Genomic DNA, 26,943 nt, shown 5'->3' with positions numbered 1-26,943 from the left:
AGATGGTACAACTTTCACATGCAATAAGTTGAGTCAAAGTTGAACACTTTTTTGAATACCTAATGTTTACACGAGGCAACTTTCTTGGAACAGAAGTTCATTATTAATAATAGATTCACATAAACTAGATTATCTATTTTCTCGAGCTTAAGGGAAAATTTCCATGTAATACCCCATGATCGCGCGATTTTTTATTCCAAATTTTCACTATATTATGAATATATGATATATATTATTTTTTATATACTAAATATCCATATATAAAAAAGAATAATTTAAAAATTGTTCGTAAAAAATAAAAAAATAACCCTTAATAGTCCAACACCGTCTACGCAACTGAAAAAACGGAACATACGTATATCAAAGATAGAAGCTGAGAAAACACATATGAGGTCACAGCTGTAAACGTTCAGGCTGGCGTTGATGCAGTGAAGACTCGCTTCTGTGAATTGAAATTGAGTCGTTCGATATGTCAACTAGTGGTTCGAAAGTAAAAGCACTATCATTCAACGACAGTGTGCTATTCCCTATATTAGAGCTCCAGCTCGAAACAACAGCAACTACAAATCACTGGAGTGCTGCAGGCAAATTGGTTGTCTCACTCAAGGGTTCCACCGCTGAAGTATTGCAGGCAGTTCAAGAAGCCGAGCGGGGTAAATACGAGAGTGGGAAGGCAGCAATAGAGAAACAAATATTCCAGATGGAACTGACGAATCGCTATCAAAAGACAAATGAGGGCTTGCAGAGGTACGCAACAGAGATTGGGCGGTTGGCATATTTGGCGTATGCGAAAGAAACAGCAGACTTCGTTGAGAAGATGAAGCGCCATGCATTGATAAGAGAGGTCCGTATACGAAGCGGACAACATATTTAACACCAAGGGAGACATAACTAAAAACATTGTACTACACCAATCTATTATTGATTTGATCTTAGACCTCTCGAGTTTATACCAGTTAACGCGATATTTGAGCTTTTTCAATTCGCGAAATCGCGTGTTGCGGCCGACCGAAATCATGGTATGATGCGACGTTCACTACAGTGGCGTTGTGGCACTCGGCGTCGTACCAGGTGTTTCGCTGCTGTTGGAATAAGCCATCCATCGTACGCTTGTACCGGGAGATCATTGTCCCTTTACGTCGTTGAGTTGGTCAGTGCTCTGATTGGCTGGAGTAAGAGTTGAGCTGCAAAGCTCCTAACTGTCTCTGGTGACTGCAGCTTTCCGACGTCTAGCTTTCGCTTTTTGCGTTCTGTCGCGTTTTTTACCACATAAAGCGTTTTGAGCCATGTTGGCTACTCAGATTGTGTGCATGTCTAGCGCAATGTAGCAATGCCGTCAATCTGTTATTGCGTGGATTGATCTGAAGATAGACAGGTAGTTTTGCGTATGTGTCTGTTGGATGCTGGAATCTGGTGCTACTCACTACCATGTTACGCGTCACGGCGAAGTCGATCAGTCTCATATCGTTGTCGGTAGTTTCGTCGTGTAGGTTGTATTTTCCGCCTGTTGAACCAAACACATTAAAGTCGTCAAGCACAATTTTCATACCGCGGCGGTGGAAGTGGTGGTAGACTTCTGCCAAACTTCCGTAGGAGCGTTCTTTTCGGCTTGCACCCAACTTAGGCTGTAATCTGGCTTTGACATGGAATATGGCAAGCCTTTCTTTCACTACTTTCAATTGGGAGACGACGTGGGGCAGTCTCTGGCTTACCGCAAAACCTACTTTAAATTCGTGCTTCGCGTCAAGACATCTGTAATAAATGTCAAGGGAAGGCTCTGTAGAGCAGCCCTGCCCACTTCATCGCCTTTCCTGTAGTGTGACGATGTCTGCCTGATATTCGTTGGGCGTATCAACTACCAATCTCAAATCGTTGTCCGTATATCGTAAGCGATGGTCTTCATCATAAGGGAGAGATTATTTTACATGGTGGGTTCCAAGCCCAACGCAAACCCCTTAAAACGTGGAGGCTCCCGGCACGCATTAGTGTATTGCGGACGGATGTTCGTATCTTAACCAATGGACGCCACGCGGAGGCAGTGTGTCAACGTGAACGAAAAAGAAACAAAAATCGTTCGTGACATAAGCCATGTTAAATGTATTCACACACTTTGCTTTATATTTATGCTTACTGGATGCCCAACAAATTTTTATTTTACATGGCCAAAATTTTGCATTATCTAAATTTTAGGCTGCAAGAAATAAATCACTAAGCACAACGACTGCGTTGAAAGCACTATAGTCATTTGGCAACAAAAGTTCTCTGTTGCCTTACTTCCTCAACTAATATTAGCACTGTAAGAGGTATTAATAAGCCATTTAACAAGCTCACCTTTCAATATTTTCCCATATGTGACAAGATAACTGCACATAAACCTGCCATAATGGACCTGTTCCGGCAAATCATTTAACTGACGTGACGTGTACAACTTAGCGCGGTATCGCAATGTGCCTGACGTGAAAGCACATATTATAATTCTTTATGTATGGAGAGGGTTTTTTTGGTTGTGAAATATATGTGCATCCATATTATAAAATTAATTTTTATTTAAGCTGGAGAGGGTTTTAATAGAATTTATGGTAGTCGTAGACGGTGCGTGCGAGTACAACTTGAAATCGGAATTCTACAGGACAACTTGATTAAACTTCATTTAATTTTTGTTTATAATTTGATATGATAAATGTGCGACAAAAAGGTGTGCGATACAAATGTGTTCCTCTTGAAACAGTTGTCAATTGCGCCGAACATGCTGTACGATTAGAGTAGAAAGTTGCAAGGTTTTGTGTATTCGTATTTGGCACTTTCGGTTCAAGAATGCATGATCAATTTAATTGTCAGTCAAATTCGTTAATGCAATTTTTCCATTTTGACGCGCCTTTGAGTATGATTGCATGTATGTGTATATCTTATAATACATATATATATAATTGGCGCGTACACCCTTTTCGGGTGTTTGGCCGAGCTCCTCCTCCTATTTGTGGTGTGCGTCTTGATGTTGTTCCACAAATGGAGGGACCTACAGTTTCAAGCCGACTCCGAGCGGCAGATATTTTTTTGAGGAGCTTTTTCATGGCAGAAATACACTCGGAGGTTTGCCATTGCCTGGCGAGGGGCAACCGCTATTGGAAAACTGTTTTTCTTAATTTTTACGTTCTCTCTGTGAATTGCGAATGGTAGTCACGCACCAACCCATTCGCCTATGGCGGCCGCACGTTCACATATAAGTAGATGATCTACTTTTTCGCGCTTAACTCAAAGTCCGTTATTAGAAATCGCGATTTCCCATACAAAATTTCTCTCCTAAAATCTGAGATTATAAAATAATCCTAAATAATAACGATACTTTTGACATGCAACACTGCGTTTTCTGTGTTGTCGATAAATATTATTACGAATGTAAGGAGAAACAGCAAAATAAAAACTAAATGAAATGGATTCCTTCAAAGAAAACAGGTCTGTAAACATAATTCTAATAAAAATTTTTGTTAAATATTATTAATTATGGATTCAGTTTACAGAAAAAAAGCGTGTGCCCATAAAAGTTTTCTCCTCTTATTACTTATTATAAAATGTAATATAGAATAGCCCATGCTCATTGCTGTCATAACTTATTGCAACCTCAGTAAACGTCGCATACGAGTTTCCTCCAACTGTTTATTATTAGCAGCCATAGCGCATTTAAATTAGCTATTCCTTCTCCTTGTATTTTCTTCATATCGTTTATAATAATTAAAGAAACCAAAAACCCAAAGCAGTATTTACATCTGTTTGTCAATTTTGCGGGGGTAGATTAATTTCGTGGATGTATAGGTGATTAATGCATATGTGAACGTATTTTTACTTTTGGTTGAATTCCTTTAACAAAGATTAGCAATTCAGATGAATATGTCGATAATTTTATCAAGAATTTTGAAGTCGATCGCACAAGTTGGTGTATCTCTACTTGGAATGTATCCATAAATATGGCAATGTTTTGTTAATAGATATTTACATTTTTTTCAATACAGCTTTTTATTTTTAATTTGTTTATCAAATTAAATAATTATGGGAAATTCACGGTCATCGCGAAGTCCTTCAAAACGTCGTCACCATAAAAGTAAGCATAAAAAACATGGGAGACATCGCGATGGGCGAAGAAATAGTGTAGTTGATATGGATCGGACTGAAGACCAATCGCGAAGTATTAATGTGGTAAATAAGAAAAACAAATCGTATGACTCCGTTAGTCATAATGAATTTGAAAGAGATGGCCGGGGATCTAGCTATTCAAAATACAGGTTGCAGCAGTTGATATAACTTTTCCAAAATGCATATTTAAATATTGATTTTAGGAAACATTCGCAAGCGGTTAGTAGTTCTACTGACAGTCCATTATCAGATGAATGTTACAATAGTGAAAAAAACCGAAAGCGCCGCAAAAAAATTGAATCAGATCGTGCAGATGTTAAGCAACGCCGGCAGGAAGAGAAAGAGCAGCAGGTGAGTTTAGCTATAGTATATAGGGATTTTATAGATATCGTTTTTGTAAAATTATTGCAAGAAGAAATAATAAAATCAAAATGCTCCGACTAGGAGCGATAATATGTGTAGAGAGATGTTTTTTAAAGTAATTGTTTAGTTCTTAAAAATGTCATCTAACAGTATACATATATTATCAAGGAATATAAAAATGCTTATTGCTGAAGGTGGTACCATACATTTATTTGAATCAAAATTGACCATGTGTTAAAGACAAATACACCCCCTTTTAACTATAGCGATTTTAGAGAGTGTTATGGTGCTGAGCGGACCGGCGGCCGAGGCGATGGTGACTTCTTTAGAGCAGCAACAACATTTATATGTTTTTATTGTTGCAATTTGGTCATAAAACAAATACGGCAACAACAAAAAAGCATGACAATAAGATTTAAACTGATATAGCGCCTTGCTATGCCCCTATGAGAGAAAAACGACATGTACTGACGAAATAAGCTTGCGTGAACACTAAATGCTCAATATTTATGACAAAGATTGATCTGATTTACTTATAGAATGGAAGAAGCCATAATGTTGATAATATAAAAATTCAAATACCGCTCAGACAGTATTATAAATGGTTTCTTGGCATCAATATTGCTGAGATAATCTAATAATATGTTTAGATGTTATGATTTTTTTATATTTGACCAACTTGATTTAAATGATAATAAAGCACGAAAGTCGTTTCTTTCTCGTGATAACCGGCGCGTGCTTTATTTTGTTTTTCATTGGGGGTCCGAACCCCAGCGCACAACCAAACATCCTGAGCTGTTTCGTCTTCTCACATAAGCTCGCTCTCAAGTGGATGTTTGGAAGCTACCCAGAGGATACTTGGGCGAGACCCGGAAGTTATGAGTTGTTTGGACCATATGCAGAAGAATCGTCCTGACCACTCCTAGGTGAATGACAATCAGGGACTTTCCCCAATTGCGTGTACTTCTACACACGGAACCATCCTCCGATAGACGATATGTTGGCATACATAAACTCACGTTGTGTGTTCAACAAATACCGTTGTTAAATATTAAAATAAACAAGTGGTATGACTATGAACGGACGCCATTAATTAAAAGAAAGTCTGACTATTAAAAATAAAAAAAAAATAATATCAGGAATGATAAAAATTAAAAAAAAAAAAAATTAGTATATGTAAAACAAAACTAAAACTAGCAAATGTGATAGCTAATTAATATGGAAATATTTAAAACAGGCAATATGCGATAAAGGCATACAAAATAATATACATTAATACACCTTGGTGGTCAGTGCATTGAAGTTAAAAGTCAAATAGCTAGGGTGTTAAATACATACTTTGGTGAAAGCACTGTGGAAATAAACGATTACGTTGAGTTTTATGAAATATGTAACTAACTTTAATGTCTGAAGGCGTAATAAGAGACTCTTTTACAGACATTCCCATGACTGGTTTCATGTTACGGACTTGTATCCAGCCAAATACTGTCACCTGTTAAGGTGTTGTATAGTAAGATGTCAACTTGTTGAGCATATTCAAAGTTATAATAAAGTAAAGAGTGGATAGGATTTCCAGGTAAACATTCATATGAAACGAAACGTATCTGGGGTATTTCGCAATGGAAAGAAGTAATACTGGGAGTTTTATTGACCTAAAAGGAGATTTGGAAGCCATTGGTCGAATGCTGGAACAACACCGGTCACTGCTAACAACCAAAAAACTATGAACAAAAATTAATATAGCCAACGAAAAATGGAGAAATGGCGAAATATCTCATTCATCATATAAAAATAAATATCGGAACATGGAAAGTGACGAGTATAAACGAAGAAACTATGACGATGATATCGACCGATTGGATTTTCACCTATACAAAAACTAAGAAGAACAATATTGCGACCATTTTCATAATAAGTTTCAATAATTTTACGCGTTGCTATGTCGTGTAGAATTGAAATACCCTTTATAAAAAGGCGAGGCCGCTATGGGTTTTTAAAAAGATTTAGAATCCAGAGAAGCAATATTTAGCCCTTAAATACTTACACAAAAAACAACAGGACGTCAATGAATACATATATCTGTATGTGCTTCACAGTTACGAGAAAGTCTTTGACAAAATCCAACATACAACTAATCTGCTAATTAAATAATAGAAGCATTGAGCCTAAACAAATATGACATCAAGTGTATACAAAGCTTATATTTTAATCAGTCTGCAGATATAAGATTCGGGGACATTACCACAGGAGAGACAAACTTCTTCAGGGAAGTCAGAAAAGACTGCGTACTATCTCCATTATTATTTAATGTGTACGCAGAAAAAATCTTTGAAAGAGCAATAAATGATGCAGATATAGGAATAAAAGTTAATGGAACATATAAATGACATTGATGGGCCAACAATTTTCAGGATATCAAAAAAAATTATTAACAAAGAAGTAGAAAAACGCAGCAAAGATTTCGGGCTAAATATGAATATCGATGAAAACTAATATATTATTGTAAATAAAAACGGCAGAGACTACTCAAATGCGAGGCTAAACAGGAAATAAATAAATAAGGAAACGAAACAATAGAAAGACTAATCCAACTTCAATACAATGGTCGCATAATCATAAAATAAGTGGTAGAATAGAGACTGGTAGAGCGACTGTTAAGAAGATTAGCCGAGGCATTTTTAAAGTGCTTCGTTTATTTCAGACATATTACAATAGGCAACAAATTCGATGTTTTACAACTGCTGATGCACGGAAAAATCGAAGGATGAAGAGCAATTAGCAGAAAAAAATGACTTGGCTTGACAACATCAAATAGTGGACAGGTCTCAAAATAATTTGCGAACTAACAGAGGCAACGAGAAATATACATACACAAATGATATTATTGATATGATAATATGACCCTTATGGGTAAGATCGTATCGAGAAACTTAATCTACGAGGAATGCGCAATGGCGAGAGCGGCTACGGCTTTAATAGTACCCGTTCTCTTCCTTGCCATGAGACAACACACCATCAAGGAGAAGCTCAGGAGTGAAGAGCAAGGGCAAGGGAGGTTTGCTGGCACCAAACTATGGGCATATGCCAGGCGAAATCCTCATATATTTATCTATCTATCTATGGGTAAGATCAAATCGCGAACATCCAGAATGGTTACGCCGACCATGGAGAATAAGATCGAAAGCAAATTGGCATCAAAAGAGTTGAGCTGAAATGGTTCGAAAGTTTTCTAACAAACAGATAGCAATGCACGGTGATTGAGGCAAGATAACACTGCTTTAAACACAGCAATTGAAGTGGATCTCCACTCATTTTATTTGTAGTTAGATAAAAATAAACGATTGTTTATTGCTTTCAATGCTTTCTTAAAGTAATAAAGAGAGTTTAGACGACATGCGTTCCCATGACAGTCGGTTCTACGTTACCGGAACGACCCGTATTTATATCTGGCCAAGGACTGTCACTTCAGCAGCATTCCCCATATATGTATGGGGAATGTTTATGCTGCTACAACAACAACAAGACGACATGGCTGGACGATGGCTGTACCGTAAATAAGATTTGAAAATAAAAAAACAAAAGCTTGAATTTATGAACAGAACTTGTAAATATTTAATTTAAACTAATTAAAATATAAGTTTATAGATCTATTATTGAACCACATTTTACATTCTGCCCTTATATAGTGTTAATAAAGTCTGACGCTCAAAGTAAAGAACCACTAAAAATTGAAAATGGAACAATGAGACATACATATTTATAATGCACTATACGACACTAGCATCTTGTCAATGCTGAATAATTTAGAATGGTTAAATGTCAAACAGTTGATTTTTTCCTTGAAATACTAAATAAATAAATAAATAATAAATTAATGAATAATAAATAAACAACAACGATACCCTCTCCAGAAAGTGGGTATCTGCAAAAGGCTCGCCTGGTAGCTGGTAATTTTACTAATTTTTGATACTTTTCGTGCTTAAAAAACTAAATTTTTATTCTTGGCAATTGATAAAGACAACTTCAAAGTAAGTAACGGTGTACTTCGTTTTCGTAAAAAATGATCGACTACTGATAAACAGATAGTCAAAGTAGTTGTACCTGAGAAACGTGCCGAAAGCAGTATATGCAGCCAATTTTGAAAACTTCGACGAAGGTGTTTTAAATATTTTAAATAACAAACATTAGTTAAAAAAATAGAAAGAAAAGTAGTCCTTAGCGTTTTGTTGAGAAACACAAATATTTGTTTTATGAATTGTTTTTAGAGAAAAAAAAAATTAATATTTCTAGCATAACCTGTAATCATTATTTTTTCTTTAAAATGAAGTTTAAATAAGCTTTTAAAAAAAGGCCATATTTGGCCGTGTATATACTAAAAAAAATTCTGAAAGGAAGAATTTCAATTTTAACCTGTAAAATTCATGTTGTAATTTTTTGCGTTTAGGCAGCCTCCGTTTGCAAAATAGCGAAATCGCTAATGTTAGGTTCGATGATCATAAAATGAAGAAAATAACGCTGAATTTTACAAAAGTTAGAAGAAAAAGAATATCTGAATGTAAGACGTGAAAATGAAATTAAAGATAATGGTACATTTCCGTTTTATAATGACGTCGCAGCATGTGAAATAAAATGCAGAACATATTATTGTATATTAAAATAAGTGATAGACAAACATGCTTAAAAAGAACGGTTGAAATGCAGAGAGAGGTTATGGCATCAATAACAACCGGACACTTTTAAAAGTTGATCTGATTGTTTACTATGGACTCGATGGCAACACGGGACATTCAACTTATAAGCAGCAATTTCAAGAACAATCTACATCTCCAAATGCTGACCTAGGAAGCGAGAACTTTCCAAGTATGGAAAGAACTTTACATTTTTGGATACGCTTCTTCGAATTTATTTTGCTTGCAGGCTACAAGTGCAACATTTAAATTTGCGACTTCGAACAGCAGACAACCAGGCTGTTTCCGAAAAAAAAAAACAGAAATACAACGGCTATTTTTTGGGTAAAATGGGTCTTCAAGTTGACAAGCCCAAAACAGGTGGATTCGACATCACTAATGATGGCAATACTGCCCGTTGAGCTTTTACGCAACGTGATTTATTTTCTGAAACAACTAACATTACTGTAAAGCTGATATATTCTCTGAAAATCGTTCTTATTTCAATATTTCAACTTCTGTTCAATAACGAAAAATAGGGTATTAATTCACTCAAATCGAATCATTGAAAATACAATACTCCCGATAGGCTGTTTCGGAAAAGACGCAGTTGAATTTACAACAAACTACAAAGGTCTGATGCAGGTGGAAAACAAACAAGCTGCGATTAAAAATTTGATGAACCTTAATGGAAGTCAAACCTGATATAGCTGTCGATTTTATTCCCGCGAATCACGGCTCTTTTATTAATCTTATTAAAGCTGGTTAGGTCGGCTTAGCGGGACTCGCTGAGGAAACTTTCACCGCTCTTGCATTTTCCCTAATGTGCACATAAACGAACGCGAAATCCGCAAGGTGATCACTATTGCGCGGCCTGCTTCGTATCCGCGACATACGTTCCAATTTCCCGGCTGTCCTAGCGAACGAGAGTGGAAACTGGTGTAGGTTCGGGAGATTTTTCGAATCTGAGCAGGTGCCAATTTTAGGACCAAGTGCAGCGGAAACAGTCGGGTACATCAAGGCTCTCAGTAATAAGTCTCCTGAGAACGGTTGGTGCAGTACTGACTCATGCGAAAAAAAAACCAATTATTTCCTGAAAAGGCCCGACAGGACGGTAGCAAAAACCCTTCTCCTTTAGAGGAGAAAGCTATGCGCTCTTATAGGACTGATTACGGGACACAATCCTTGGGGACGACATATGGTCACTATAGGTACGGGTACTGTATACATCTTGTTTGGATGATGCAGATAGTGCAGAACATTTTTTCTGTGGCTGTCGAGTTTTTACCAGACTTAGATGTTTCATTTTTAGGATGTACTGAGAATGGACGAGCTACATTTTCTTTCCCTTCGGCAAAGTGCTAAGATTCATACAAAATCTGGGAAGTTTGTTGCGAAGTTATGATCGGGCGGCAATATTGCCCATTGCAATATTGACTGCTTGAAAATAAAAAAAATTTCCGACCATCCACAATTCCATTCCATTCCAAGATAGCGCGTGTGAAATAATAACTGTCGCAAAAAAACACTTTGCTTATTTTTTCAGCATCACTTTCCCATAAAATGTTAGTTATGCCGTTGCATTGCCTACTTATTGCCAACTATTAGATGTAATATTCACATTTCATTTGGTAGTAAAGTTTTGTTTGCATCAACTTTGTTCTAGAACTGCATTGGCAAGACAAGGTAACTTATGAAATTCTATAGTCCATGAAAAGAGTTAATGTGAACAGAAGATTTGTTCAACCAACGGTCCGCTGTTTTGCTAAGAAGACATTGCAGGTGTACGTGAACGGATTCGTAGAAATTAGCCACCAGACCGCGCATTTTATAATTATGGCGTCAAAATAAAAGCGGAATATGCTATAAACAATGTTTAAATAGATCATTTGAAACGTCACGCAATGGAGATGTTTGGAAATATATAATTCTGCTGTGTCGCGAAAATTTTTCATGTTTCATATAAGCTGAAAAATGATCTTTGTTTTCTCCAGACTTAAACACAATCGATTGTAGCAATTGGTGCTATATTCTTAGCAAACTTGAGAACTTAAACAACATAACTTTGAATAGTTTCAAAAATCAATTTTTAAAAATTTGGAAAAATGCCGCCTGTGAAAGTTTTCTCAACAGTTTGAGTCAAAAAACCAAAGGTGAAATAATTGAGTCAAATTTGTCTTAAATAATATATATATTTATTAACGATGTACTGTTTTATAAAATAAAGCCGTTGTTAAATTAATACCGTTGTTATAAAAAAAGGTGCGACAGTTATTTTTTTACACGCATATAATTAATAATTACAATATAATACTATAAAAATGTAAAGAAGTAATAATAGTAATAGAACAAATATAAGCCCTTAGTTTTGATTAAACCAATTTTTTTTGACACGGGTTCCTGATTCTTATTTAAAGTAGATGCGCCTGTATATTTTGATGTTGAGAAAATGAAATTTGCAAAGACTTATTGTTTCATTGTTTTTCTAGAACGTTAACATCTGTTACACCCTTATTTTACTTAGTTTAAGAATTCGCTTTTAATTTTTGAACTCGTTCATCAACACCTCATAGGGAAACTATATGCTTATAATTAAGTTTAATAGGATATTTCGAAATACGGTTAATGCTTCTACGTGTTTTTTGTTTTTTAGATAATTAAAGACGAAACCAGTAAGCGCATTGAGCTACTGGTAAAAAAACGAGTAGAAGCTGAGTTAATAAGGCGTAAGGATGAAATTGAAAAGGAGGTACTGCGCCGTGTAGAAGTAGCGAAATCCGAAATGGAGCTGGAGTTAATGTACGAATTGGAAAAGCAACGCGAACAGATTCGTGAGGAAGCCCGACACCGCGAGGTACATGCATTTTACATAATATATCCTTAATTTCCCAAATTTTGGTAGGTCTATAGAGTTCTGTTGTTGTTGTTGTAGTAGCATAAACATCCCCGTGCATATACAGGAATACCGCTGAAGTGACAGTCCTTGGCCGGATATAAATCCGGGTCGTTCCGTTTACGTAGAACCGACTGTCGTGGGAACGAGCCCTAAAGTTCTAAATGTCTTTTATTAATTTATGTCCTCAGGGGGTCTTGAACCCAGTACCTAATATCGGTAGGTCACGAGCAGCAACAGCTACTGTCTTACGAAAATAGAAAAAGAGTAGATTTTAAGATTAAAGATTGAGGTAATGGAAATGCTGCAGCTATTTTAGCCTGTATTTACTTTATTGTCTTTCAGTTATAGGTTTTTATAGAAATCACAAATCGAACAGAATGTATAATTTCCTGAATAAATTCAGGAGGCCCTTTACCCACTTTCGATCTTTCCTTCTTACAAAAAATTAACCTCATCTAGTTTTCAATAAAAGCATTTTCATAACATTTTCTAGAGAACTCCATTGTTTCATCCAGTCAATGCATTACTAACAACTATTTCACTCTTAATATCTTTTAATATTTAATTCTATGAAAGCCTTCTTAAGCTTTCTGCGAGTCCGGGTTACATACAGAAAAAGTGTGAACGTGGCCGCTCCAGGACAGCGTTGTCTGCAGTTTGTGACATCCCCGTCTTTGTTGAGCTGTCCCCACCTTTTCCGGTCACCGTTGGCTTTGCTTACGGGTCTCATCTCCAGTGACTACCCTATATAAAATATAATAACGGCGGCCGCCGTAGCCGAATGGGTTGGTGCGTGACTACCATTCGGAATTCACAGAGAGAACGTTGGTTCGAATCCCGGTGAAACACCAAAATTAAGAAAATCATTTTTCTAATAGCGGTTGCCTCTCGGCAGGCAATGGCAAACCTCCGAGTGTATTTCTGCCATGAAAAAGCTCCTCATAAAAATATCTGCCGTCGGAGTCGGCTTGAAACTGTAGGTCCCTCCATTTGTGGAATAACATCAAGACGCACTCCACAAATAGAAGGAGGAGCTCGAACAAACACCCAAAAAGGGTGTACGCGCCAATTATATATATACCTATATATATAATATAAATTTGACTTATTATGAGTTGTACGGGAAATGCAACTTTTTATAACAAAAGTTAAATCTAAGTTGAATATACTTCCACTAAAATACTCAACTTCTTGTAAGCAAGAGGACGACATATTATGTTTTAAACATGGACCATGCACCATATTTTCAAGAAAAATCAAATAACAACGGATCATGATCTTTATCAGATAGTTTGGTTGTTAGCCATAAAAGAATATGGCAATGTGGTAACGCCGTTTTTGCAATCTACTGTGAGAATGTGACATGTAATATCGTCAAAAAAAATTGTGTTGTAATTATGTACACAAGCCTTTTCATTTTAAGATGAATAACTCTTATTTTATGGTGATTATAAGACTTTTTCTTATCAAAAAGCTCCTTTTTAATTTCTTGCCAGAGATTGCAGGTAAATCTCATAATATCCTGAGTTTTTTCTCACATATATCGAGATGATCCGGTAAATGTCGAAGGAAGTATAACTTTCTGTCCAAAGTTTTTAGCATTTATGTTACTGTCGTAGTTTAATGTATTCTTAGATGTATGTACTCATCCGCGCGTAAATGTCTTTTTACACCGGATGTTTTTTAACTTTCGGTTATCATATTTGCTATCGTATCAATAGAACATTGAGCAAATTTTTAAAGAAAAGCAGGTGATTCAAACTATTTGCTCTAACCATAAAATGATAAGAATAGTATTGCATACACGATATGATGAGAAATGTTTTGATGTGTAATATTGAGGTGATATCGATTATCTCGTGATGGAAACATCAGGCGATACTGAAGAGGATCGGACGTTCGATGTAATTCAGAAATTCGAAGTTCACCACTGTGGCAAAGCAAATAAAGTCTCTTGCTCCCTTATCCTCATCAACCAACAGAACCTCATTCACAGCAGGAATGTTATATTATATCGTCCGATATGATCATTATTAGCTAGATGATCAGCGTTATATATGGAAGTCATAATTTTCATTTAAAAAGTTGTGTTCTAAATTATATTGTACTTGAAACTCATAATATATCGATTCTTATTGTTCAATATTCCTTTAAGAGTTCGATAAGTTTTGTCCTTAAAGACACTGCGGCTTAATATGAGGGATTTATAAATAGACGGAGCCGTTTCAATAGCTGTGGTAATTTTTGCTGCAAGCATCATAAGTAGTTGCGAAAGGGAAATGCTCAATGCTATTGGTATTATACTTGTTCCAATCAGCTTAGTTAGCTTTGAATTTCGCCGATATTGAACTGTTCTCAATTTTGAAGTGAGTCTGTGTGGTTATCGCGTTATCGGTTAGGGGGCGTCCATAAAGAAAATAATTTCATTCATACTTCGACGTTATACATTACTACTGTCAAACCACCATATTTGCTTTATACCAAATAGCTCAATTTAATCTTAATTTGCGGTACAGTGTAGCCCGTCGGTTGTTTTCGCGCCACTATGAGCCGAACGCCCTATCACTCAGGTTGACGTTTGACAATTCCGGACTTTAAAGAACATGACGGAAAATCATTTGCTCCATTTCTAATACGCGTACCGATTCAACCGCTGAATGCCTTCATCAGCACGCCTATTGATCTCTATTGCCCAAGTATACGTGATGATTTAGAGAAAATATGCTACAGTACATGCGGTATTTACTTCGCATCTATCACAAGAGCTGCAGAGCACAGGAGAGCAGCTCACACTGCACCAGCTAAGCAAGCGCGTATGTTCCGCAAAGTGCGACCCTCACGGATTGTCACAAGACGAGCTAATGAGTTACTGTGCGCAAGCGTCAACGGCTTAGAGTGGCTAGATTAGAACGAAGTTGAAGGAGCACATGATTTTACTGAAAATCATATGGACATGTTGGTCCCAATAGTCTCTCTTGAAACCGCGCATCATTCTCCATGGACTGAATTAGAGTAGATATTCTTTTTTTAATCGCAGTAGTTACGATTTAAGTCTTCTATTGTTAAATTTTTATTACACTTATAACTCTCAGCAATATTGATTACTAGTCTTGACTAGTCGTAAATAAAAGCACGAAGCAACTTTTTTTTTCTTTTTACAATAACAATCCAACGCGTTCACATAAGAAACCCACATTTTGAAAAATCTCACGTGAGATTGGGGGATGGGGGAGGGGGTTGAATAAAATCCCACGACATCTCACCAGGGGGGGAGGGAGGTCACAGAAAATTGAAAAAAACACCTCACGTAATTTATGGACGCCCCCTTATGATATAACGATATCGTGTGTGAACCATTATTTAGTACTTAAAGTATACATCGTGCAAGTTGCGGGAGTTGAAGATGCTAGTCATTATAATTGGGCGTATACAGGCAGAAAAGCTGAAATCACAACAGACAGCCAGAAGATTCGCCACTCGACTCTCACTCCTGCTCTCAGAGAGCACTGGCCAACACACCGGCATGCGCGAGCAATGGAGCAACATTTCTCGTTCCCTACGTACCGCCGCCGAAGAAGAAATCGGATTCCGGCGAGCCCGAAAAAACAATTGGTACGACGAGGAATGTCATGCTGCCGCCGAAAGAAAAGATGCCGCCTATAGAGTCACGCTGCGATCGGGCGCAACGCGAGCCATGTGGGATCGCTACAGAGAGCTGAAAAAGGAAGAGAGACGTATTATCCGACAGAAGAAACGAGAGGCCGAAATACGTGAGTGCGAGGAACTTGAGATGCTGGCCAATAGGAACAACGCCCGAAAATTCTACCAGAAAGTTCGGCGGCTTACAGAAGGTTTTAAGACCGGGGCGTTTTCCTGTAAGAACAAAGACGGCGATCTGGTGACTGACGTACAGAGCAATCTTAAATTATGGAGGGAACACTTCTCGAACCTGTTAAACAGTGACAGCTACGCATGTCATAGAGAATGTGAAGATCCCGATACCCCAATCGTTGACGACGGAATTGTAGTTCCGCTACCCGACCATGACGAGGTGAGAATAGCAATATCACGGCTAAAGAACAACAAAGCCGCGGGCGCCGACGGACTGCCGGCTGAGCTATTCAAACATGGCGGCGAGGAGCTGGTAAGGTGCATGCATCAGCTCCTATGCAAAATATGGTCGGATGAAAGCATGCCTGCCGATTGGAATTTAAGTGTGCTCTGCCCAATCCATAAGAAGGGCGATCCTGCAATTTGTGCCAATTACCGCGGGATTAGTCTTCTAAATATCGCCTATAAGGTTCTAGCGAGCGTATTGTGTGAAAGGCTGAAGCCCACCGTCAACCAACTGATTGGACCTTATCAGTGTGGCTTCAGACCTGGAAAGTCTACCATCGACCAAATATTCACAATACGCCAAATCTTGGAAAAGACCCATGAAAAGAGAATCGACACACACCATCTTTTCGTCGACTTCAAAGCTGCATTCGACAGTACGGAAAGGAGTTACCTGTATGCCGCTATGTCTGAATTTGGTATCCCCGCAAAACTAATACGGCTATGTAAGATGACGTTGCTCAACACCAGCAGCGCCGTCAGAATTGGGAAGGACCTCTCCGAGCCGTTTGATACCAAACGAGGTTTCAGACAGGGTGACTCGCTGTCGTGTGACTTCTTTAACCTGATGTTGGAGAGCATCGTACGAGCCGCAGAACTTAATCGCTCAGGCACAATATTTTATAAGAGCGTACAATTGTTGGCGTATGCCGATGATATTGATATCATCGGCCTTAACAACCGCGCTGTTAGTTCTGCCTTCTCCAAACTGGATAAAGAGGCAAAGCGAATGGGTTTGGTGGTGAACGAGGACAAAACGAAGTACCTCCTGTCTTCAAACAAACAGTCGGCGCATTCGCGTATCGGCACCCACGTCACTGTTGACAGTTATAATTTCGAGGTTGTAAAAGACTTCGTTTATTTAGGAACCAGCATTAACACCGATAACAATGTCAGCCTTGAAATCCAACGTAGAATCTCTCTTGCCAACAAGTGCTACTTTGGACTAAGTAAGCAACTGAGCAGTAAAGTCCTCTCTCGACGAACAAAACTAACACTCTACAAGACTCTCATCATGCCCGTCCTAACGTATGGCGCAGAAGCGTGGACGATGACAACATCCGATGAAGCGACGCCTGGAGTGTTCGAGAGAAAGATTCTGCGTAAGATTTTTGGACCTTTGCACGTTGGCAACAGCGAATATCGCAGGCGATGGAACGATGAGCTGTATGAGCTTTACGGCGACATAGACATAGCGCAGCGAATAAAGATCCAGGGGCTTCGTTGGCTGGGTCATGTCGTCCGAATGGATACAAACGCTCCGGCTTTGAAAGTATTCGATGCGGTACCAGCTGGTGGTAGCAGAGGAAGAGGAAGGCCTCCTCTGCGTTGGAAAGATCAGGTGGAGAAGGACTTGGCTTCACTTGGTGTGTCCAATTGGCGCCGGTTAGCACGAGAAAGAAACGACTGGCGCGTTTTGTTAAGCTCGGCCAAAATCGCGTAAGCGGTTATCGCGCCAATTAAGAAGAAGAAGAGTATACAGGGTGAACGATATGAAGTGTTACCTATTCAAAACATCATAATTTTTTGGTGTCAAATAAGTTTTTATTGATTTCAAAGACAAAAGTGTTCAAAAATGATTATAATTTTAACATATATTCACTTTAGCTCGATATGACCGCCTTTTGCCTTGACTATAGCCTTCAAACGGTCAAAAAATGAGTTGCATGCTGCACGAATGTGATCTTGAAGTATTTTGGCCCATTCTCGTATAATCGCTTTTTTCAGCGCATCCATACTGGCATATTTTTTAGTCCTCACCTTGCTCTCCAAAATAGACCAGATGCAATAGTCCATCGGATTTGCGTCTGGCGAATTCGAAAGCCATTGTGTGGACGAAATGAAGTGTGGAACATTCTTGGTTCACACGAGCTTTATAAGACGGTGCCGAGTCCTGTTGGAACGTCCATGGTCTACGACCGAAATGTTTGCGTGTCCACGGCTCTAAAGCAGCTTCTAAAACATTTTCCCGATAAAAAGTCGCATTCACTTTAACACCAGGCTCGATAAAAACGTTTGGAGAGCGTCCATTAGCGGTCATTGCGGCCCAAACCATTACTTGCGATGGGGAATTGCTTCGATGGCCATACGTAGGCTTAAATTCTCGTATGAGCGTTTTAAGTGTATATGAACTGCTCAATTGGGAAATTTTTTTCATCAAAAAACTCAATGTTAGGAAATTCGCCACGTTCGTGCAAGCGCAAAAACTCCTTTGCTCTTTCGCACCGAACTTTTTTTTGCTGGGGTGAAAGATCGTGTGCTTTTTGGAACTTGTAAGCCTTGAATTTGAGCTCATTTTACAATATGCGTCGAATGCTGTCTTGCGATATTTTCAGTTCTTTGGCCATTTTTCTTGCACTTCGACGTGGATTTCGTTCAAGTCGAGCCTTCACTTTCCGAACCATTTCTGGCGTTGTTGCGTTTTTTTTTTGGTCCACCTCCATAGCGTTTTGCAATGCTACCAGTATCATTGTAACGTTTTATAGTGCGATAAACAAACATTTTATTCACTTTGAGGTGACTGAACAATTGCTGGTTGTGATTTTCCAGCCAAATATAACGCAATCACACTATTACGTTTGAACTCCATCACAGAAAAAAAATCAACAGAACTGAGACACAAATGCTTTTAATGGCTTATAAACAATATATTGAACTGTCATTAGCACAATTTTGACGTTCATGTCGTGAGCTGTTTTACAGATACAAGCAGTGTGAAGTAGATAACACTTCATATCGTTCACCCTGTATATTGGTGTCGATGGTATATAACTATTGAATTCAATCACTTTAGCGCTAAGGTGTACCTCAAACCTATGTGTATGTATACATATATGGAATAATTAAAAGTGAATGCTTGATGTGGAATATTTTTTTATTAGGATACCAATGCCCTGTTTTGCTCTTATGTACGTTCGTGTCTAGACTACAAAAAACCCAATGAAATTGATAGGGTAGTAGATGTTACGCTCTTGTTTACATATCATATTGTGATTTTGTTCTTTTATAATTATTAGTAGCTGTCGTCGTTGCCGTTATCAGTTGTTTTAGTTAGTTTTGTTTGATTGTAAGAAAATGAAAATGGAAATTATTTATTGTTAGGTTTTTCTGTAGAAGAAGAAGCTCAATAGCATACGTTTAACTGTGACGAGTTGTGTATTATTCTGTTTATTGTGATCATTGGTTTGTGATGTTAGTAATACTGAGTACGAGTATAATGGAGTAATTATGGTGAGGAGAGAACTGATAAATTCATTTACGATATTCTTCTTCAGTGGCATGTGGATCGTTTGCCACAATCTCGATGCGTTGATTAAACACTAACCGCACCGGTGTATCACGTATCAATTGACCGGTTCTGAAATAACTGTTTTTTTTTTTTTTTAAATAAATACATAAATCAAATACAAAAAAGGGAAAATTGCTAAATTTGATAATATATGAATTTATATAAAGTTAAATTAACCAAGGAACAAATAGTCAGTTTATATCTTTAAATTAAATTTTGTAACCGGTCAATTGACCGGGCGCGGTACGGTTAGTGTTAATAACGTCATAATATGCGTCCTCCTCAAATTGGGCGTATTCATCGAAAACTTGAGTAAAAGCACGCACTGTGTTAACTGTTTGTATTGCCTCCTCATAAATATCGGGTGCGCGATCAAGCAGACCCGAAGGCACGCAGTAATCAGCCCGAGAGTTCCAAAGATGTCAAGCTGGTACAAATAACTAAATTTAAAAACATATGTACAGCAAAAAATTTAAATTTGAACATATAATTATATTATATAATGAATAACAAAATAAGATTGCAATGATTTTGTTTCTTCTATTTCTTTTCACAAGTATTTTTCCTTCCTTCTTAATTGTACGCGATTTTGGCAGAGTTTAACAAAGCGCGCGTACTAACCGGCGCCAGTTGGACACACCAAGTGAAGCCAAGTCCTTCTCCACCCGATCTTTCCAACGCAGAGGAAGCCTTCCCCTTCCTCTGCTACCACCAGCTGGTACCGCATCGAATACTTTCAGGACCAGAACGTTTGTATCCATTCGGACGACATGACCCAGCCAGCGTAGCCCCTGGATCTTTATTAGCTGCGCTATGTCTATGTCGTAAAGCTCATACAGCTCATCGCCCCATCCCCTGCGATTTTCGCCGTTGCCAACGTGCAAAGGTCCAAAAATCTTCCGTAGAATCTTTCTCTCAAACACTTCAAACGACGCTTCATCGGATATTGTCTTCGTCTACGCTTCTGCGCCATACGTTAGGACGGGCATGATGAGAGCCGTGTAGAGTGTTAGTTTTGTTTGTCGAGAGAGAACTTTCTTACTCAGTTGCCTACTTAGTTCAAAGTAGCACTTGTTGGCAAGAGAGATTCTTCGTTGGATTTCCAGGCTGCCATTGTTATCGGTATTAATGCTGGTTCCTAAATGAACGTAGTCTTTACAACCTCGAGAGTATATCTGTCAACAGTGACGTGGGTGCCGACAAGCGAGTGCGCGGGTGTTGACAGTCACTTTTACAAAAACAAGATACAACAAGCTCCAATGCTATCACGTTTAGTCCATTCGCCTTGGCATATGTCATATGTTATTGAAAAGAGAGAAGTTTCAGTAGTAGTTGTGATGAGTATTAATATGGTTTTATTTTGTGTATAACCTTAGCTGTGACTTTGGTTTTTTTGTGTGTCAACAACAATAGAAGAGCAACAATGGGATTTTTGGATTTAAAAATTGGTTTTGCTTGATTTCGCCTGAATTTATACATTTTTTATTTTTTATGCTGTCAAATTCAGTTATAGACATGGTCTTTCATGTCTAGTTCACGCTATAAATTGAAAAAAAAAAAAAAATTCCAGGATCTGTTTTTATTTAGTATGTCTGTCACATGAATGATTTAAGAAAGTGAAAAGTTAGTCATTAAGGTTACTATACCTATATGAGTTATAAAAATGTATTCCATGTACTAACTAAAAAATTCTATTTCTTTATAGGAATTTGAGAAAAAGAAGCGAGAGGAGCTGGAAGGTATATTTGCGGAAAACAATCGAAGAATCGAAGAGGCTCAACGAAAATTGGTATGGAAATTTCAAATTTACCTTAAACATCGTTGTGTAATTAGTAAGTTATATATATGATAAAAAGAACGCTTAGTTTAGTCGGTCACAGCAATATGGCTGAAGCGGAATTTTTATTTCAATTATAAACAGAAGCGAGAAGCTTGCCTTAAGCGCCTCACTTATACACATACTTATTGTGGCAAACACGAAAGTTCCAGGATTAACTGGCCACAAAAACCGAGCGAATGAGATACAAAAAAAAACATGAATACGCCTTGACATCGGATGACAATACAGAACAAAGCCAGAAGATAAGAGTTGCCAAATCTGAAAGTTACGATAGGTATTAAGGACAGGTATATAAGCAGAGGTACATACGCACAAAGTAATCAGACGTGAGCTTGTGTTGGATACACACGTAACAATTAGTGTCAGAAGCGGCATTGTTGAACAAAGTCCTATGAAACTGCATCCTCAAAATAAACATGGCAAAGTTGAATGAACTTATGATTCAGCGCGGCTTATCAACTTCAGGAAACAAAGCAGAGTTACAACCACTTCCAGCTGGAAGATGAGGAATCATTGACCAAAGTGGAAGAGAAGACAGATAATGTAGGACCTTCCCCAGGAATAGACAACTATCTTCGCAAATGCCATTGAATCGTCCGAATATTTCAAACAGTGGTCACAAAGTAAAAACTCCACCCTTCGTCGGCACTGTATCATTCCCGATATATAAGTTCCAGTTCGAAACAACTGCTGATAAAGTTGCTGCATTGGTTGTCTCGGTCAGGGTATTCGCTGTCGAAGTACTGCAAGTAGACGGAACTGACGAATCGCTTACAGTGGACAAATGAGACCTTGCCGGGATATGCGACAGAGATTGAGTGTGTAGGACATTTGACGTATGCGGTACGATGGGAGGGACATATGTAGCCAAGGCAAGAGCTCAGGTAGAAAGAAGCATAAGATCTTAGGAGAGAAAGCATCTCAAACATCGTATGAGGTAACATCATAGAAATATTGATGCACTATCTCTGCGAACTTGTTCTATAGAGAATAAGCATCGTCCTAAGGTCGAGAGACCCGAGTGGATAATTAACATCAGATCAATGCAGTTGCAGTTGATGAGTGAGAACCAAGTTCGATAAGAAGTAAATTGACTGGTGTTGACCTGGAAAATATCATAAAAACGAAAAAGACACTAGAGAGAGACATCTGAAATTTAAGTGGTTAAGGCATATTAGAGGCAATGAAATAGTATTAACGTAATTAATGCGAAATTAATTAGGAAAGCGAAAACGGAAATCATTACCGTAATCTGATCAGAGTTCCTAAATCCTGAAGTGCATCCGTGTTAGAGGAATTCCACAATGGGCGAAACGGAGGTCATCTAGAGAAGATTATGCAGCGGTTTTACTGGGTAGATTGCAGAGAATCAGTTACCAAATAAATTCGAAATTACACGCAGTGTATGGTAGCGAAAGGTCCAAAGAAGAGAAGTTGTGGAAGACTACAGCAATATAACTTGGGTTCACCATTTGAGCGAGGAGCCATAGATGTAGCGGGTCCGTTTATAACTAGTGACTCCGGTAACAAATATGTGATCGTTGGAATACTTCAGTAAGTGGCTAGAAATGAACGCTCTAGCAAACCATTGCAGAGGTTTTTATCCAGAACTGGGTGACTAGGTTTGGAGTATCTATTGAGTTGCATTCGCTACATATTTGAAAATTGAAATTTCGAGCATTCGTTATATGGAGCAAAACACCCAACTCGTCAGCAAAAAAAAATTTAAAAAAATCAACGTAATTTTTGGGCCACTTGAAACTTGCGCTTTCCTAATGGGTAAGGCTTTCTCAAGTGGGCCTCAAAATTACCAAAGTGAATATTTTGCGATGAAATTCAGCCAGGACTGAGTTCTATCATCCAGAAGCACTCTCAGAAAATTTTGTTGTAAAATTCGAAATAGTTTTTTTTTTATTAACTATCGAAGTTTTTTGCAGCGCTTGAATAATTATCACATTTCTCGTAAAGTAAGTATCCGATTACAACGATTTTTCAACTGCAGACTGATAAAGGATGATATTTTCAAAAAACGTTATTTTTGTTCCGAAACTTGATGTTTTGTTGTTGTAAATATTTTTTTTTAATAAACAATTAAAAATGTAACTAATTTCTGCGCCTCTGGGATGAAAATTTTTTAAGGATATTAACGTAATAAACATCTGTGCATTTATGTATGGAAAAAAATGCGTGCAATTCGAAAAGGATTAATTACAATTAATTTTTTTGTGCCAGAATGCGCGCTTCGACTTACGCGGACACGCACGAACACACAAACGGCGACTCGCGGGCGGCTTGTGAAAAACCGTGTTTCGGACACATCTCAACGCAATATGCTTCCGTAAGATCAGTTTTGCCGACTTTTCCATTACTGGTGTTTACTTGTTTTTAAAGATTGGCCATATAAATAATTTACGTATAACAGAATTTGCGCTTTGACTGTCGCGGAAATGCGTAATGATAATTAAATCAAATGTATTCAAAGGAATGTATAAGCTGTCATGGAAGGTTTCATTCGCATCGATGCCGAGTGGCACTTTTTTGCCTCTGCACATGGGAAAGGTGCCTGCGATGGTATTGGTGGTGCTATAAAGAGAGATGCGTACCATGCAAGCTTGCGAGATAAAATCCCGGTGAAAATTACGGGACCGAAACAGTTGTATGATTGGGCAAAAGTCAATTCTAAGAAAATTAATTTTGATTACTGTAATAAACATGAAAATCACTCTAGTAAGTTGAAAAAGCGCTATTCCAAAGCGCAAACTTTGAAAAATACGAGGCAGTTCCATTATTTTATTCCGAAAGATAAAAATTCCATCGAGTGCGAAATATTTTCAGCCCACGATCAATCTAAAATTATACCCATTATGTAAAAACAAACTACATGAAAAGTGTAAAAAGCGTGAATGATTTTAATTTTTTCTCGAAATAACAAATGAATATGCGATATCTGTATAACTTTCTATATCTGTTTCATTTTTTGTGTCCGTCCCTGAATTGTTGTTGTTTTTCAGCGAGAAATTTTAAGGGCATCTGCTGACTGAACTTACAATGTATAGATCTGATATGTAAGCTTAAACGTTAGCAATAAAGAAGTACATATATATGAAACCTTCCATGACAGCTTATACATTCCTTTGAATACATTTGATTTAATTATCATTACGCATTTCCGCGACAGTCAAAGCGCAAATTCTGTTATACGTAAATTATTTATATGGCCAATCTTTAAAAACAAGTAAACACCAGTAATGGAAAAGTCGGCAAAACTGATCTTACGGAAGCATATTGCGTTGAGATGTGTCCGAAACACGGTTTTTCACAAGCCGCCCGCGAGTCGCCGTTTGTGTGTTCGTGCGTGTCCGCGTAAGTCGAAGCGCGCATTCTGGCACAAAAAAATTAATTGTAATTAATCCTTTTCGAATTGCACGCATTTTTTTCCATACATAAATGCACAGATGTTTATTACGTTAATATCCTTAAAAAATTTTCATCCCAGAGGCGCAGAAATTAGTTACATTTTTAATTGTTTATTAAAAAAAAATATTTACAACAACAAAACATCAAGTTTCGGAACAAAAATAACGTTTTTTGAAAATATCATCCTTTATCAGTCTGCAGTTGAAAAATCGTTGTAATCGGATACTTACTTTACGAGAAATGTGATAATTATTCAAGCGCTGCAAAAAACTTCGATAGTTAATAAAAAAAAAACTATTTCGAATTTTACAACAAAATTTTCTGAGAGTGCTTCTGGATGATAGAACTCAGTCCTGGCTGAATTTCATCGCAAAATATTCACTTTGGTAATTTTGAGGCCCACTTGAGAAAGCCTTACCCTAATACTAACACTGCAGTAATAAAATTCAATGGAGTAAAAAACTGCATACTCGAAAATTTTCCCGAAATTCTGATTAAAAAGTTTAAAATTTTGATGAAAATTCGCCGAATTTGTATACATTTTGTACAAAGTTTGAAACTTTGCGTTATATGGTTTTTGCTGTAGTATAAATTATAGTTCTATAAAAAAATAATTGAAATTAAAAAAATAATAAAAATTTGTCAATATTTGGAGTACACATTATTTTGACGCTGACTGTATATACATATAATGAATTTTTAGCTTATTTTAGATGTCGTATATAAAATTTTAATATACTTGAGCTATACGAATAAATTACTTTAGCCTGTAACTTTAACTTACACATTTCTCAAACTTTGATTACATTTTCAAAAATTGCTTTCCTTACTTTGTAGGCAGAGGAACGTTTAGCTATGATTGAAGAGCAACGCCTAATGGAAGAAAAACGTCAGCGAATGCGCAAGGAAGAGGAAAAACGCGTCAAAGAGGAACAAAAAATGATACTAGGAAAAAATAATTCAAGACCGAAACTGTCTTTCTCGCTGAAACCTGGCATTTCGTGATTGTTTTATTTTTATTTTTTACGTAAGCTCTAACTTATTAAAATAGTATAAATATAATAAAAATACTCAATACAGAGTAAAAGCTGTACAAGAATGTACAAGAAAAAAATATCCAAAGCAAATATATTGGCTGCTACTTCATAGGGAGTTTAACATCATAATTGTACCCGCTTATTTCTCTCGTATTCTTGCTCTCTTCCGATCAGTCCTTCAGACGACGAAGTAACATAAGCAGTGGCTGCGTTGATTTTTTCGACATGATCAATAGTTTTTGTCGACCCTGTTGTAAACAAACCACTGAGCTGATTCCTTCAAATTCGCTGGAGCCGGTTAACCTTTGCATCCTAGACATCACGAGTCAATGCCAGGTATCGTTGTAAAAACATTGCAAAACTTTACTGACGTGTCCAGATCTTTTTTCTTTCCATCAATTTAGCTATTTTGGAATTTAGTTGTTATAGAATCAGACCTATTGTAACAATTTCATATGTGTTTCATTTAAAACAAAAATAAATGTCCATATGTCTGAGCCACCTAACGTTGGGTGCCCCTTATGCGTATTTTGTTAAGTACTTATTATAATAAATAATACATTTTGGCTTTTCTAATTGTCACTCAAAAAATCTATCTGATTTTGATTTTCTCTTTTAACTCTATTTTTCAAATGAAGTCTTTCGATGTTTGGTTAGCTTGATCTGAATATAGCAACAGTGTGAGTTAATTAACAATCATATTTAATTATTTCCTTCTTCACCAAGGAAGTTCTGAAAATATCACTTTTTCATGGAACACCAAATTATAGAAAAAGTTTTTTCTAGCGGTCGCCCCTCGACAGGCAATGGCAAGCTTCCGAGTGCATTTCTGCTATGAAAAAGCGTTTCTCAAAAAAACCGAGCTTCTTCGAGCTGCAACCACAACCGCTGTGTTGCACGATTTTGTAAATTATCACGTTCAATGTGAAATTCTGACAAAATCGACATCACAAAAACTTTGCAACACAATTGCATCATTATTTTCTTTGTCATTTCCAATATAAAATTACCGTCGAAATTATAAAGGAAAATATTCATAAAAAACTCCATTATTTTTATTTACGTATTCTAATTATACAAAATAAGAGCGTATGCAAGAGCATATGCGTGTGAATTGCATGTTAAGTAGGTCACAAGAGTTTTTTGTATTGGAGCGAACAGTTTACGCAATTGATTTTTTGTGGGCCGTT

General features: G+C 37.3%; 1 protein-coding gene across 3 annotated transcripts; it reads left to right on the top strand.

Moving 5' to 3' along the window:
* Positions 1-3,911: 3,911 nt before the first annotated feature.
* On the top strand, positions 3,912-26,325 carry LOC128865304 (UPF0430 protein CG31712). 3 transcript variants are annotated; one of them, XM_054105489.1, is made up of 6 exons: positions 3,912-4,277; positions 4,332-4,479; positions 11,812-12,012; positions 21,165-21,248; positions 25,554-25,743; positions 25,928-26,325. In XM_054105489.1, the coding sequence occupies exons 1-5, from the start codon at positions 4,045-4,047 to the stop codon at positions 25,719-25,721; spliced, it is 834 nt and encodes a 277-aa protein (XP_053961464.1). In that variant the 5' UTR covers positions 3,912-4,044; the 3' UTR covers positions 25,722-25,743; positions 25,928-26,325. The 3 variants fall into 3 exon arrangements, with proteins under 3 accessions (XP_053961464.1, XP_053961466.1, XP_053961463.1); XM_054105491.1 differs by lacking the exon at positions 25,928-26,325 and adding an exon at positions 25,797-25,895; XM_054105488.1 differs by lacking the exon at positions 25,928-26,325 and having other exon boundaries at positions 25,554-25,895.
* Positions 26,326-26,943: the final 618 nt, after the last annotated feature.

This window comes from Anastrepha ludens, chromosome 5 (assembly GCF_028408465.1).
Source record: "Anastrepha ludens isolate Willacy chromosome 5, idAnaLude1.1, whole genome shotgun sequence".
Taxonomy (NCBI): domain Eukaryota; kingdom Metazoa; phylum Arthropoda; class Insecta; order Diptera; family Tephritidae; genus Anastrepha; species Anastrepha ludens.
Note: the sequence above shows the minus strand (reverse complement) of the source record. Positions and strands in the feature narration are given on the sequence as shown.